The sequence below is a fragment of the Halyomorpha halys genome, unplaced genomic scaffold (assembly GCF_000696795.3).
Source record: "Halyomorpha halys isolate HHAL.00 unplaced genomic scaffold, Hhal_1.1 Scaffold134.1, whole genome shotgun sequence".
In the NCBI taxonomy this organism is placed as follows: Eukaryota; Metazoa; Arthropoda; class Insecta; order Hemiptera; family Pentatomidae; genus Halyomorpha; species Halyomorpha halys.
In genome coordinates this window covers 49,191-63,322 of record NW_027107159.1, presented here as the reverse complement: position 1 = coordinate 63,322, position 14,132 = coordinate 49,191, and the positions used below count along the sequence as shown (strand labels likewise).

At 31.8% G+C, this 14,132-nt stretch overlaps 1 protein-coding gene across 2 annotated transcripts in view; it reads left to right on the top strand.

The window, feature by feature from the left end:
* The first annotated feature begins 2,983 nt into the window (after nt 1-2,983).
* LOC106678315 (pickpocket protein 19) overlaps nt 2,984-14,132 on the top strand; it is a 23,004-nt gene continuing 11,855 nt past the window's right edge. Inside the window, exons 1-10 of one of the 2 annotated variants that reach the window (XM_024359202.2) lie at nt 2,984-2,996; nt 3,070-3,273; nt 3,351-3,522; nt 3,615-3,760; nt 3,841-4,006; nt 6,760-7,033; nt 9,478-9,546; nt 9,623-9,856; nt 11,025-11,207; nt 13,403-13,536. In XM_024359202.2, coding sequence (XP_024214970.1) covers nt 3,445-3,522; nt 3,615-3,760; nt 3,841-4,006; nt 6,760-7,033; nt 9,478-9,546; nt 9,623-9,856; nt 11,025-11,200 — 1,143 coding nt within the window. In that variant the 5' untranslated portion in view covers nt 2,984-2,996; nt 3,070-3,273; nt 3,351-3,444 and the 3' untranslated portion in view covers nt 11,201-11,207; nt 13,403-13,536. Of the gene's footprint in view, nt 2,997-3,069; nt 3,274-3,350; nt 3,523-3,614; nt 3,761-3,840; nt 4,007-6,759; nt 7,034-9,477; nt 9,547-9,622; nt 9,857-11,024; nt 11,208-13,402; nt 13,608-14,132 lie in introns of those variants that run through there. The other variant, XM_014416755.2, reaches the window with a different exon arrangement.

Here is a 14,132-nt window from a genome sequence, read left to right as displayed (position 1 = left end):
GTGACAGCAGTACGCTTCACGGAATTAAATATATTGGAAGAGGAAATTTTTTGGTTCTTGAAAGGTATATATATTCATCTATCAATAAAATGTTGTGCTGTTGCAGGGGCTTATCTAGAAATTTCCTTTACGGATATTACACTATTTAAAAAAAATCTACAAAACTTTATAAGTCTCTCTCTATATATTTGATTTAACTCCCTAATGTTGTGCAGGGAAGGTAAGAATCAGGAATTATCTCTGAAAGCCCTACAGGTTTATCTGGGTCATTCTTTTGTTTCCATGGGGAATGTGTTTTGAACTATAACTACATATTTCATTATAAAAAAAAATCTCGTTTTGCTTAGGAAATAAATGAAAGCTCCGGTTCGAAATGCAATTTGTCCATTTTCTGCCAAAAATCTGAATTTGAGATTCAGGTATACTCGTCAATGATTTATAGAGCTATGAAGTTTGCTATTCACAGCAAAATAAATTTCATTTATTGCAGATGAGGTATTATCTGAAATGGACAAAATGTATTTTGATCTGCAGCTCCTGAAATATGGATAGTATAATATAATATTATTCCAAAAAATTAAAATTTAATATTTATTAGTTATCGAGGGGAGAAGGGGAAGGTGCCTGCTCTCTGGATACGCCAACTTTCTCAACTCCTTTTTATCTGTTTTCTTTTTAAAACAATATATATATCGATTTTCTACACCAACGAGTATCTTACTGAGATATATATATATATATTGATTAGAAAAGGTTTTAACCAACAAAATTGGCGAAATTTTCTCTTAAGAGGCCCCCACACTAGCAAAGATTTTGCACATTTTGAAGATGTCGTTTGCACTATATTGAAAGTGTGTGGAAAAATATTGCGCTTTGCGAGGAAATATATTTGGTTTTGTAAAAGTTTAGAACATTTTTGCGAATCCGTCAATATTTTGTAACTTAAGAGCGCAGTGCAAGTGGGCTGACAATATGTTGTGCAATATTTCTTTAGCCTGTTTATAAAGCAGCGGTTCCCAAAAACTAATGCACGAAGTATGTTGTGATGACCACGAATTAATCCACCTACACTCTTTTCTTCTCATTATTATTATAAGCCTCTATGAACACTGTCTACAATACAACTAAGAAACTTGCAACCTCCAAGTCAGCCTTGAGTAAAGCGACGAAGCCCTTTATTGCTGACAGTCAATGTCGATTAATGGAAAGTTTAATCAACAATGAAATGTTGTGCAATATTTTTGTGTAGTGTAAGGGATCCACTACCATTCAATATTTTGCCCGAAAATATCAGCGACATTTTTACCAGTGCCGTCCGTGAATCCTATCAGGATAGTAACTTCGATACACAGAGTACTATTCTTGTAGGTACGGAGAAGGGATAAAATTCCGGACTGGCTGCCGGCCGCCTGGCCTTGTAGAAAGGTAACTTCGTTCTAACGGTTGCTATACCTATAGATACGCAGAGGTAGTCCGTGATACCTGCCAGTCCTTATAATAAAAGAGAAGATATTTAAAGGGAGATCCAGTGAAGGTAGAGAAATCACAAACTAAGAACATTTTCAAAAATATAGTTCTAGTATACATTGATCTACTATGCACATTATTATCCTCTGCCTCTTGAGGTGGTGATTTTCATGAAGCGGGAATTCGCACTGAGACCTTTCTTTCCCCGATCCCTCTAAAACAGAAAACATTAAATTAATAAGTTGCATTACGTATGGTTACATTACTCAGAACTGATACTACCTTTTTCGACCGTTGGTACTTGAAGGTGTAAGGTGAAATACTTAGATGTGGTTTGAATGGTCCATTCTGTGAGAATGCTACTATGGAAGAAATTGGAGGTGAGAGGCCTCCGCGTGATCATTGAACAAAGAAGAGAAAATAAGACAGTTAGTAGTTATAGACGAAAGATAATTGTAAATAATAAAAAAACAGTCAGAAGTCAGAAAAATAGTAGGGGAGGGGGAGTGCAAGAGAACAAAGGAATTTAAGGGTGATGTTTATTGGGTTTTTGGAGTCCTTTTTACCCTGTCACCTCGCAGGAAGGCGAGGATGGGGTGACTGATCGGAAGATTGGATTGAGTAAGCAGGGGGACTGTCGAAAAATTTGATGTCTTCGTGTGATATGCTGTTGTACTGTAGTAGCTGTAGTTCGATGTGAATGTGCGTCGTGGTATTAGGTCTTCTGCAGATCTTCTGTAGTGTGCTGCTGGTATTGTAGTGATTTCAGGGCTGTTGGGTCTAGGAAGTGTAGTAGAGGTGCACCGTGCAGAAATGGTGGTTGTAGTATTAATTGCTTTGAAAATGAGTAGCTTAAGTTTGAAGCCTTCCAATTTGTCTCAACTCAAGTCTCTGGGCAATTAAACGCTATTGAGAAATACTATGTATAGTAGTTAGCTTTCAGTAGATCAAATATTCTATTGGAACATTTACTAAATCAAATTACAAAATACCTTTGTGAATATTAAAATATCTCATATAGTTGTTACATGTTACAATTAAGGTATATACAAGTAAGTACAAATATTAATATACAGCGTTTGCCCGATATCATTAGTAGTTCCCTTGTCAGCAGGAAGGTAACGTTATGTCGGGCCATAGCAGTTTTGGCAGCTGTAGTAGTTACAGTTTAGACCAGCTGTAGCAGTATCTCAACTAAGTTGGCGAGTTTGAAAAATCTGCACCCTCCAATATCGGGGGTTCCGAAATGTTTATAGCATTTCTGTAAAATTGCTCGTTCTAATATGATGAGATAATAATATAATATAAAATGAGAGGGAAAGGGGGCAAAGGTTTGTCACTTTGTACCTGGCGCTGACTCGACTCATCGTTCATCAGTATACAAGAGGGTTACAAGCTAGATTTTCATGCAGATGGCTGCTATAATAATATATATTTTTATCAAAATGTTGGTTCCATTCGTCTATTTCGTGCTGAAATGACAACCTAAACGATCATGGCTTGCTCCTCCCCCCTACTTTTGAATCTGGGTACGCCCTTGTAAAGTATACAATACAACTGCTAAACCTGATTATCGATTTTTAAATCATAATATTATTTCAGAGTATTCTGGTTGTTCTCTACCATCATCTTTATTGCTTTAGCTGCTATAGTTGCTCTTAGCTTATGGGAAAAATATTCATATAAACGAGTGGAAATATCTATAGAAACTACTAATTTTCCATTGGCTGAGTCGGCTTTTCCTTCGGTGACTCTCTGCCCTCAAAACAAAATAAATGTGACTGCTGCTGTGAAATATCTTTCGAGGTAAATAAAAAGTCATTTTGAAATAAAATAAATCACCCTAAGATATAATCCCCTTATATTAAAGATATCATTTTCAGGTATACTAAAGGATTGACCAATTTTGATAGACTTACTGTCATTAAAAACGTCATTGCAACTTTGCATTATCTCAAGTATCCGTATTATTCAGAAATGAAAAGATATTTGCAATTGAATAGAAAATATATTAAAATGTTTGACAATTTAAACATAACTGACTTCATGCTTGCAGTAAGAACCTTCTTATAATTAAAAAAAAATCGAAGTTACAATAGCAACAAAATATAAAAGTATTGGTAAATTTTTATTTATAAATTTTGCAGGTTCTTCCAAGTTGCAATGAGCTATTTATAAAATGTATATGGCATGGACAAAAAATAAATTGCTGTGAAGTATTTGATCTACAAAGAACAGAAGAGGGATTCTGTTATGCTTTCAATTCATTTTCTGCTGATGATAAAAAAATCTGGTTAATTAAGATTAAAAGATGTTAGCAATTAATCAAATTTTAAGATTCTATCGATAAAATTATGTTTTAAATGTTTTCAGCTCATTATACGAGAAACACTATACTAAAAATGAGAAAGAGAGGAAATGTATGCCTCAGTATCTTACTTTTGCTGGTGTTCACTCAGGATTAACAATATTCACCAAGACTCAAAAGATTGGAGATAGATTCTTTTTGTCTGATAGAGACATAACACCAGGAATCGTTGTAAGTACATGAAGCTAAAGTGTATAAGAATGTACTAGAAGTGAAAACAAAATTATCAATTTAATTACAACCAATTTTTTTTTTCTAGCAAATAATTGAAATAACTAATAAAACATACCTATAATTATATTTAATTTTCTTAAAATTTTGGTTACATTAATTTTTTCCATGCTGAAATGTCACAACTTGAACGACCATGGCTTGCTCCCCTCCCCCCACATAATTTTGATCCTGGGTCCGCCCTTGTGTCTATTGCTGAAATGTTCATCATACTTCAGTCCGTCAGTACGGCAGCCCCAAGAAATGGATCTTGACATTCCCACTCTAGGGTTGAATAGGTCCTTAATGCAGGACTTCAGACATGAAAAAAAATATATAAATATGTATATATCTTTTATTTTTTTCAATAATATTAATGTTCTACTCGAAAACGAAACATACAACTGCATGATAATAAAAAGAGTTTTTTTTTTTTCACTCATGTATTTTTAGAAAAACCCAAACAGGTCCTCTGAAAGCCTCTGTCACTTCTACCCCTCCCCGACGACCCACACAGGCTCCTCAAAAATTACAAATATGTATTTTTGGCCCAACCTGAAATTGATGTTGGTGGAGTATCTTATCTGTTGAGTAAATAACTTCAAATCTATTTGAAATAATCTTGAATTTTTCTACATTGATATTGTGTGTAAATGACCATAAATTAAACTTTGGCATTACTTATATAATCAATAACATATTCTTGTTAATAAATATATGTGTTATTTCATTTTACTTTTTATTTTATATATATATTTATCATTTTGTTCGAATCTGGTAGTTTTATTAATAATAACAAAAGATATCCAAAAAGTCTCAACACATCTTTATTCAATCATATCACATGTCCAACGTTTCGGCCAATCCGGCCATCATCAAGGACAATCTATTAAAATAACAGCTGAAACTATAACTTATTATTAACAGTATCAAAAACATTGTTAATTATAATTTGTGTACCTTAATTTTATTATCCCAGCATTAAAATTCATTTATAAAACTTTGCAGGCTATTGTACCCAAGTGAAATAAACACATAAAACAGAACTAAAAACGGAATTCATATTATTTTATGGTTAATTATTTATTTTTATATATTATATACTGATAAGGTATTTTTTTTTTTAGGTTTATTTTGACTGTGTTTATTAGACTTGGACTTTGAAACTTGGTTTTGTTTATACAGGTTACATCATGTGAACTATTGGGTTGTAAAATAAGTTCGTGGCGTTTTTTACTGGTGATTTCAATAAAAACTTCAGATTCTTGTAAATATTTTTGATTAATTATATATGACCCATTTTGATCTATTACATGTTTTCATCTTTCAGGTAATTTTTTAATTCCGTCCTCCTAGAACTTCTCAGATTTTTGCGCAATGAACTCCTCTATGTGCGTTTTGCAGTCCTCGAGCGAATTAAAGTGTTTCCCGTTAAGAGAGTTTTGAAGTGCCCAAAATAAGTGAAAATCTGTTGGGGCAAGGTCTGGTGGATAGGGTGGGTGGGGGATTTCATTCCAGCCAAACTCCAATGATTTCTTCCAGGTCTGCAACGACATGTGAGGACGAACGTCATCGTAATGGAAAACTATGCCTTTGCGATTATGAGGCACAAATGATTTGAGACACTCGCATGAGATATGTTACGCATTTTTTCGATATCCCGTGTCGTAGAATGAGAGTTGTCTGTGACCAATGCTTGAATTTGGTCATCATCAACAGTTGAGAGACGACCCGAGCGCTTTGCGTATTTCAAGTCAAAATTTCCGGTTCTGAACCGAGCAAGCCACTTTTCTGTGCAGCGGATTTTCTTTTTTGGAAATAAAAAATCATTAAATGACGAAAATGAATTTTTTTCTCTTCCATTTTGAGCAAGGAAAATACCACTTAAAGATAAGGAATCTCGAGGATTAAATTGAAATATTGAAAAACGCTATGAACTTATTTTACAACCCAATATATTCATCAGACAAACGTCCTATATTGATATATGTATTATTTCTTGTATATACTTTAATATAACATGTGTGATAACCAAATAATATATTGTAATATTCTTAAATGTATTATTTGAATCAATAGAATCTTCTGATCCACTAAAAGCTAACGTCTAACACCTACATACACATCTCTCAATGGCGTTTAATAGCCAAGAGAGATAACTGAGCACAAAATTGACAAACTAAAGTGTTAATATCCCCTTCAGAGATCTATCTCCTTAAGAGGCAGTGAGTTATAGTATTTGTCAATGCATTAGAGCATTCTTATTCTATTTTCGAAAATATATAATGTGTTATTATTCCATTCAGCCTACTATGGATCTCTTTTCCTTCCTATTCACTCTGTCCTTTAGTCAGGACCTACAGCTAATACCTATAAGACTGGCATATCCCTTCACGACCGTAAGCTCATACCTTTTCGGCAAGTACCCGTAAAACTCGTTTATATTGGCGTCAATTCATCTCCTACCCAGCTCACAAAACCTATTATTGAACATGCATTGTCGAGACCTGATGTAGAGGATCTCACCACGTCAATTTGAATCAGAACTAATTAATCATACTCATCCCACCTCTACAAGGTTAATTAGAAGACGAGCTAATGAAATTTTAGGGTCCACTTACTCTCATTTTAAAATAATGAAACTAAAATTTAAATTAGGAAATTATAATCTTTTTGTTTTACAAATTGAACTGACATTTTAATTTACATCTAAGGTCATATTGAGCGCTGTGCATCAGTTACCTGAAGCTGGAGGAGGTACTCTCCTTCGCACGAACATACCTGGAGAGTTTGTTCAAATAGAAGTCAGTACGTCCATGATATTTAGTTCCAGAATTATTTCAAGGCTAGACAAAGAAGATAGGGGTTGTACTCTGTCTTATGAAAATGATTCTTTTACAAAATATTACAGCCTACGTTCGTGTCTAATTGGATGTAGGCATGAATTCATAATGCGTGTCTGTGGCTGCCAACTCTATTTCTTTTATGGTCAGTAGTTTTTTTTTCTCATATTATTGGTTATATTTTCGAAAATATTAAATAAATAAGAAAATATAATTTAAAATTTATTATCACCTGATACTTGATCCTTACAACAAAGAAACTGAATCCGATATCATAATGATGGAAAGATTGAGGAAATGTGTGGTCATACTCAGTGGTGCCCAGAAGGGAAGTGCATGGTGCAAGTAGGGCCATCAACATTTTTATATTGTGAATTTTAAGAGGGGACCAAATGTTTGTCATATTTCTATTGATGTCTTTTAAACAACACAAACACATCTAAATATATATATAGAAAAAATGTATATATTTTTTTTTTTTTTTAAGTAAGGAGAGTGAACTAGTTCCTTGGGAGAGGGTGAGACCTACACCCTCACTCTTAAAAGGAGGGTGAGCACTCCTCATCATTCATATTCTATTTTAATTTTATTAGAATCTTTTTTTTTTTTTTATAGCTATCCATTTATCCTGGATGCTGGGTGTACCCTATTCCATATATGAACATTAGTCTCAATGAAATTCATATAAAATGTAGTTCCAGTCTTTATGGTAATCTTCAGTTGTACCAACTACCAAACCAGAAAGATATATATAAGTGTCACTGTTATCTTTTACACCTTTGTAACACCGCCAGCCGGAATGGTCCCTCCCCATTCTATGTTACTAAAATGTAAAAACCGCCTTCAGCAGACCATGTTTTGTTCATCTTATAATGCCATAAGGCAAAACAAGATCAATTGTAGACAAGTGTATATATAATTTCCTAGTTTTAAGTGAATGTATATAATTGTAATTGCTTAGATTTAAATAAATAGGAGGTAAGAAAAAAAAATTACACTTGTTGAGAAATCCAAGTGAATTTCTTGTTTATTTATGGCTTCAGCACCATTTATGAAATTCTCTTATAATCTTATTCTTACAGCAAGTTCTTATTGTGCTTTATTTGATGTTTATTTTTATTTTTGTTCTCATGTAAGTCTGAACAATTTGGTAACCGATTTAATATGCCTTGCCTGGAGTGCCCATCCTCTTGTGTGATAGTGTCCCATTTTTCCTAAAAACTTGTAATAGGCTTTACAATTATACTTAGATTTTTTCCTTATACTTGATTTAGTAGTCCACCCAAATTGAAAACACAAAAATATGGTTCCCTCTGAAAACTCACAATCCAGTAAAAATATGCTCCAAAACTCTAACTTTTTTGACCACTCTTAAAGAATTTTGATTCTAAGTACAAATTTCTTAATATGTGAGTGAGACAATTTTATTCAAATTTTAAATCATTGATTTAATTCATTTTTATATTTAATACTTTCAATGGGGCCGAAACTGGAGGATTAAAATAACTTCCAATAAATCCCTTTATTGTTAACCTATGACTTCCTGTCCCACAGTATCATTTAATAATACCCCATTCATTCCTGTGGAGCAGATCTGTTAGTTAGGACTACATCTGGACAAACGACTGACATTGAATCCTCATACAAGACTAAAAGATAGGAAAGTGCTCGTTGATTCTGACTATTACAACTTTTACTAGACAAATGTTTTAAACTTCCAATCCATTACAAAAGATTGATCTACTTAACTGTATTAAGGCCTATCTAGACATATGAGTTGAGCTTTGGGGCTCCACTAAACCACCAAATTCCTCTCGTATCCAATCCTTACATTTCAAAATCCTTAATGCTCCTTACTTTGTCACAAATCAAGTCATCCATCAGGACCTCAATGTCCTATATGTCGCCGATTTGGCCAGAACCAGATACCAATCCTTTCATGACAAACTTCCCTACCATCCAAACCCACTTGTTTCTAACCTGGCTTCTTCTTCAATAACTGATAATCCCCCTAGGCATCTGAAAATAAGATGGCCCTGAGATCTTCTCTAGTAATGTAATTGGAGTTCTATTAATGGGTAGATTCTCCACATGTTATTTTATATTTAGTAGCAAATTTACTTGTTGTATATAATTGTATACAGTTGTAGATAACAATAAATAAATTACTAATATATAGTTTTTTATTAATTAAATCTAATAGAAAATCATCCAGAGTAAGATAAGTTTATATATTCTTCCTAAGTTATCATGTGATAATACATTTTCACTCTTCTTGTATTAATATTATTGAGATAGTTATTGAGCTTTAAGGTTTTATTTTATTCTCATTTTTCTATTATATCACACTATTAAAATGTAGGTAAACTGTCAATCTATTTCCTTATAACTAATTCATGAATTTAGTTTACCTATTGGTTTTATATAAGTAGTAGGTGTTAAACTATGTGAGCTATTAAGAAATAACATTTTTAACAGAGCTAAATATATATATATATATATATATTTAGTGACAAATATTGAAATTATAAATTCTTTGACATGTAAAAGTAGCCATAAATTTAATTTGATTTTGATTTTTTTGCACAGATCCTGAAAAAGCAACTTCTAAACCATTGTGTAAACTAAGCCAACTTTGGTGTGTAGTAAGATATGCAGGTATTTAAAAATAGTTTTATCCTCTACAATGAATTATAAATACTTTCATTTGAATTAAAGAATATGCATTTTCCAGAGGCCTTGAAATTGAAAACTCCTTCCAAGTACGCTTTCTCTAAACCCAGTATTAAAGATTTTCCAGATTGTTCCTGCCAGACTGCTTGTGATTCTCTTTGGTATGATTTAGGGATCAAAAGAAAAAATGCGACTGCTGAAGGAAACATCACTGGTCATTTAAGCATATATTATAAAACATATGGTGCTATAAAATATCTTAGAAAGTTTACATTTAGCAGAGAACAACTGATAGGTACACCGATAAAAAACAATACAAACATACTATGGTTTATGTTTTTTATAACAATTTTATAAAACCACTTACATTATACATACAGGGTGTCCTCGCTCTGACTCCCCTACTCAACCTCTACAATCTTTGGAATTTTGATTTGATTTTCCTTGAGTCACAACAGGAGCAAGTAGTTTATATTTCAAGGGTATTGGGTTGATTTTATTAACTCCTCTAGTGCACATAACTCTGAAATTTTTCTATCAATTCTGATATTAAATAAAATTTCATGTCAAAGTCATATCAGAGATTTTTTTTTTATCCTCTACATCATGAAGGCCTAAATCTCCATAAACCAAAAACAATTTATTGTAACAAAAAAAAAATTCAATTGCTCGTTCGGATCAATCGTCATAATTTAGGTATTTATTTATTGAAATGTATTTTAATAATTTGCATATCATTATTTTAGATGAAAACACTGATACTTTGAGGAGACAGAATTTCGCATCACTCCATTTCTTTACTTTAAAAGTGGAGACGGAACTTCTACAACAGATCTCAATTTCATTAATATGCTCTTGAAAAGCTTATTAAACAAGAAAGTTTTTCTAAAAGTGTAAAATCTATAATCCTGTCACTGGCTGTTCAAAAAAATGCGAATAATTCAGGATTTTACTATAAAAAAAAATTAAACTGCATTATTTAGTCCAGTGGACTGCACTAGGTTCTGACACCATTCTTGTGAAGATTTACTGTAGGAACTACTTTATTTGTTACCTTTCCAGATGTGTGTCAGCTGGAACTCAAAATAAACTTAACAACCTAATTTTTGAATATTTTCTGAGAGGGACTCCCTTAAATTCTACTTTTTTAAATTTGTCTAATCTACTGTACAGCAATCTAGAATTACCAAGTTTAAATAGTTTTTTAGTTATTGCTTCCCATTCTACACAAAACATGATGAATAAAAACACAATATATGAATTTTTTTCCTTTTCTGTTGAGAAACAGACCATTATCTATATGAACTTCTATTGCTTTTGAGGTATACTTTACCTCCTTAAATATTACTAAAGACTTACTGGACACCTTTTGTACATAAATTAGGTATCAATAATTTTCAAGTTAGACTAGTAATGTTGAGAGAAAGAAACATATAATGAGAAGTGTTTTATTTTAATTTCAGTAAGCCTTGGAGGTGTCGGTAACTTGTTCATTGGTGCCAGTTTCATTAGTTTTTCAGAAGTACTCTATTATTTTATTAGAAGTTTGTGTGAAGTAATTTACATAAGAATTTTAAAGTCGACAGATTCAAGAATTCATAACAGCATTTCCTCATGTTCATCGGAGTTCGTCAATTAGCATACAGGTTTATAAATTTTTTATTTTATCTAGTTCATTATGCATACATAAAGTTTAAAATATGTTTTGTTAGGAATAAAAATAAGAGAGAATCTATTTGTATCATAGCTTTGTACTGTTAATAAAACAACAATCAGTAAACCATGTTAAAATAGTTTAGTATTGGAGGAATTAATCCAGGAGAATTGTTGGAGGTGCAGTCAAAATAAAAAATAAATGTTCATCGTTAATTTATATTGGATAGTAAATCTTTAATTTGTGTTTCATTTGTTCTACAGGCCAAACTATCATCTCTTAAATTAAATAAAAATTTAATTTAATCAAATTAAAGCAGCATTAGCCTCAAACAAATTGTATACATTAAAAAAATAAATAACTTATCTCATTACTATACACAATTTAGTTATGGATATTATTTAAAACTGTAGTTATAAATTAAGTTCATATTGTATTTATATTATTAATATTATTGTAATGTACTGCGTGGGAGTCTTTTTCGATGTAGAACAGGCTTTTGATCGAGTCTGGCATCCAGGACTGCTTTATAAACTCCGTAAAATTCCTACGTAAAAAAGTATGTAGGTGTACTTTTCATCGATAAATTATTCCAAGTAAACTACAACGGTTCCTATTCATCCCTCTGTTCTCAGTCTGCTGGTGTTCCTCAAGGTAGTATCCTCGGTCCAATCCTCTACACTGTCTATACAGCTGACACCCCACGTATGCCAGTGACACATGTGTGCTCGTTGTTAATAATAACCCTTTAATTGCATTCCAAACTCTTCAATCCCATATCACAGCCCTTGAAGAATGGTGTCGTAATTGGAGGATTAAACCAAATCCCATTAAATCACCTTTACTCCTCGTCGTAAACCTACCGACTACCCTACAGTCTCCATAATAATGTTGATCTTACCCCTATTGAACAGATCCTTTACCTTGGACTACATCTCGACAAACGACTAACCTAGAATCCTCACACAAGACTGAAAAGACAGGAAACTGCATGCCGATTTCGACATTTACAGCAGTTGTCAGACAAACGGTCTAAACTTCCAACTCATTACAAAAGACTGATCTACATGACTGTAATAAGGCCAATCTGGACATATGGAGTTGAGCTTTGGGGCTCCACTAAACCTTCGAATTCTTCTCATATCCAATCCTTACAATCCAAAATCCTTCGTAAAATCCTCAATGCTCCTTACTTTATTACTAATAAAATCATCTATAAAGACCTTAATGTTCCCTATGTAACCGATCTAGCCCGAACCAGATATAATTCCTTCCATTATAAACTCCCTAACCACCCAAACCCACTAGTTTCTAACCTTACATCCTCTTCCATTACCGACTATCCTCTGTGCCGCCTAAAAAGAAGATGGCCACGAGACCTGCTAGTGTAAAAATGTTATTAGAGTGCTACCAATGGGTAGTTAGTTCTCTATGCACCTGTTTATAGCTGAAATCAAATTTACTGAATGTATTATAATGTACAGTTATAAATTTCAATAAATATATTTAAAAAGAAATATTATTGTCATATTTATAAAAATAATTTTCTGGATTATAATAAATTCATTATATTATAATTTAATTAAAAAATAATTATTAATTATTTGACTTTGATTGTTTTGATTAATTATTTGACTTTTTATTGAGTTTTTTTCTTATTGACATGAAACTGGAAATAAGCAGAAAATATTAATGAATTTATTTATTAAATCAATTAGTTCAAAAGGTTACTTTGCATTAATTCTACTTACCTTTTTACTATATTCACTTATACAAATTAATCTTATCACTTATGTTTTCATTGAATTTGATTGCTTACAATTAGAACTTTTTGGAAAATAACAATCAATATTCTTTTGAAGTGATGACTGTTTGTGATGATTTGATGTGATCTATTTAGAGATCATTAGATTAGATCTTTTGATATTGATCATTAGATAAGGAGATTCCGCTTGTAATAGTGAACTTTTACTTTTCACTAATCTAGATTTTATTAATAATTTTGATACATGAATGGAATAATTGGAAACATGTTAAAATTTTAAAAATGGTATAATCCACCAACAGAAATATGATATTGACAACTCGTTTGGAATCCTATTATATGTTATGTTGACTTATCATTGATTCAGGACCATTAAAGTTATGAATAGTAGAACTTTTACTTATCAATTTTACTTGTCGCAGTCTACAGTATGCATTCTTCAAGCCTGGACAATTATGGTTCACATCAGAGAAAACTTCATCGACACAAAATATCATCAGTAAAACACAAATATGACAAAGAGTACAGAAAAGTAAAGAGCATAAATTTATTAAAAGAATTTATCCAGAATTCTACAATACATGGGGTACAGCATATTTTCCGAGAAAGAGAAACCCCACTTCACAGGTGAATAAGTTCAATTTATACATGAGCATTTTTTTTTTTTTTTTCAGATCACAGATCATTTTATTTATTATGAAATATTACAATCTGCCACAACCTTCGGCAATAAGTAGTAGTGACAAATTATCACATTCATTACAAAATTAGAAAAATAAAGTAAATAAATGAAAAGAAAAAACATTTACATATAAATAAATGAAAATTAAAAAAAAACAACATATAAATAAATGAAAAGAAAAAAATTAAATATAAATAAATAAAAAGAACACAATCAAACTATGTACATAAAGAAGTAAGGATAAAATAAAATAAGTCAAATTTTGAACTAATATAACAATGAATTAATAAAACAATAAATAATGAAGCCTTTGAAAATAAACGTTGGCTCAAATCAAAATGGTTATTACTATTTGATTTTCATTAGACCGCACCCGGACCATATTCTATTTATTAATAATAAATAAAATAAGTACTAGTCACATATGCACTATTATGTACAATATTTACACACTAAATGCCTTTTTGATT